This window comes from Fusarium tjaetaba (genome assembly GCF_013396195.1).
Source record: "Fusarium tjaetaba strain NRRL 66243 chromosome Unknown NRRL66243_c0000792, whole genome shotgun sequence".
In the NCBI taxonomy this organism is placed as follows: Eukaryota; Fungi; Ascomycota; class Sordariomycetes; order Hypocreales; family Nectriaceae; genus Fusarium; species Fusarium tjaetaba.
In genome coordinates, this window is record NW_023501988.1 from 1 (window position 1) to 542 (window position 542).

The window sequence follows — 542 nt, forward strand, 5'->3', positions numbered from 1 at the left end:
GTTCCCTGTGACACTGTATTGCCACCAAAAACCGAACTTTGTGATGATCGTGATGAAGACCGTAGCAAGACCTTTCTTACGAGAGGCTTCGGGCGCTTGACTTTGCAGTCGGTCAGTCGGTCAAGAGGCTTGAAATGAAGCTATACATCTACCAATCTAATCTATTCGCTTCTAATTCCAGAGTCCATCAAACCTGAAAGACTAATCAAGTTGGTATAATGCCGGCCGGCTACTAACTCCCAAATTCCATGGAAAAGGCGTTTACACATTATGGGTGGTCTTGACGCCGATCTCGCGTAGGAAGATAACCTTTTTCTTAGGCAAGTTGCGGCCCTGGAAGTCGACACCAAGATCAGTGAGTCGTGCGTTGATCGCCTGGGCTAAAATCCGATCTGTTAGAGTGGCTAAGGGAGGATAATATAAACAGACATACTATTGAGGCCCTCGACTGCTTCCGAATCAAGCTGGAAGTTGGGAATTGCAGTGCCGTCAGCCTCGACGAGAGGGACGTAGTCAGCCCGGCGTTCGAAAGCATCCTCGTT

The 542-nt window shown here is 48.5% G+C and overlaps 1 protein-coding gene across 1 annotated transcript; it reads right to left on the reverse strand.

Annotated features, from left to right (window-relative positions):
- Positions 1 to 261: 261 nt before the first annotated feature.
- On the reverse strand, positions 262 to 542 carry FTJAE_14304 (uncharacterized protein; the record flags this gene model as incomplete). Its single annotated transcript, XM_037347514.1, has 2 exons — positions 262 to 380; positions 434 to 542. Coding segments are annotated over 2 exons (228 nt in total), but the record flags the coding sequence as incomplete, so codon positions are not given.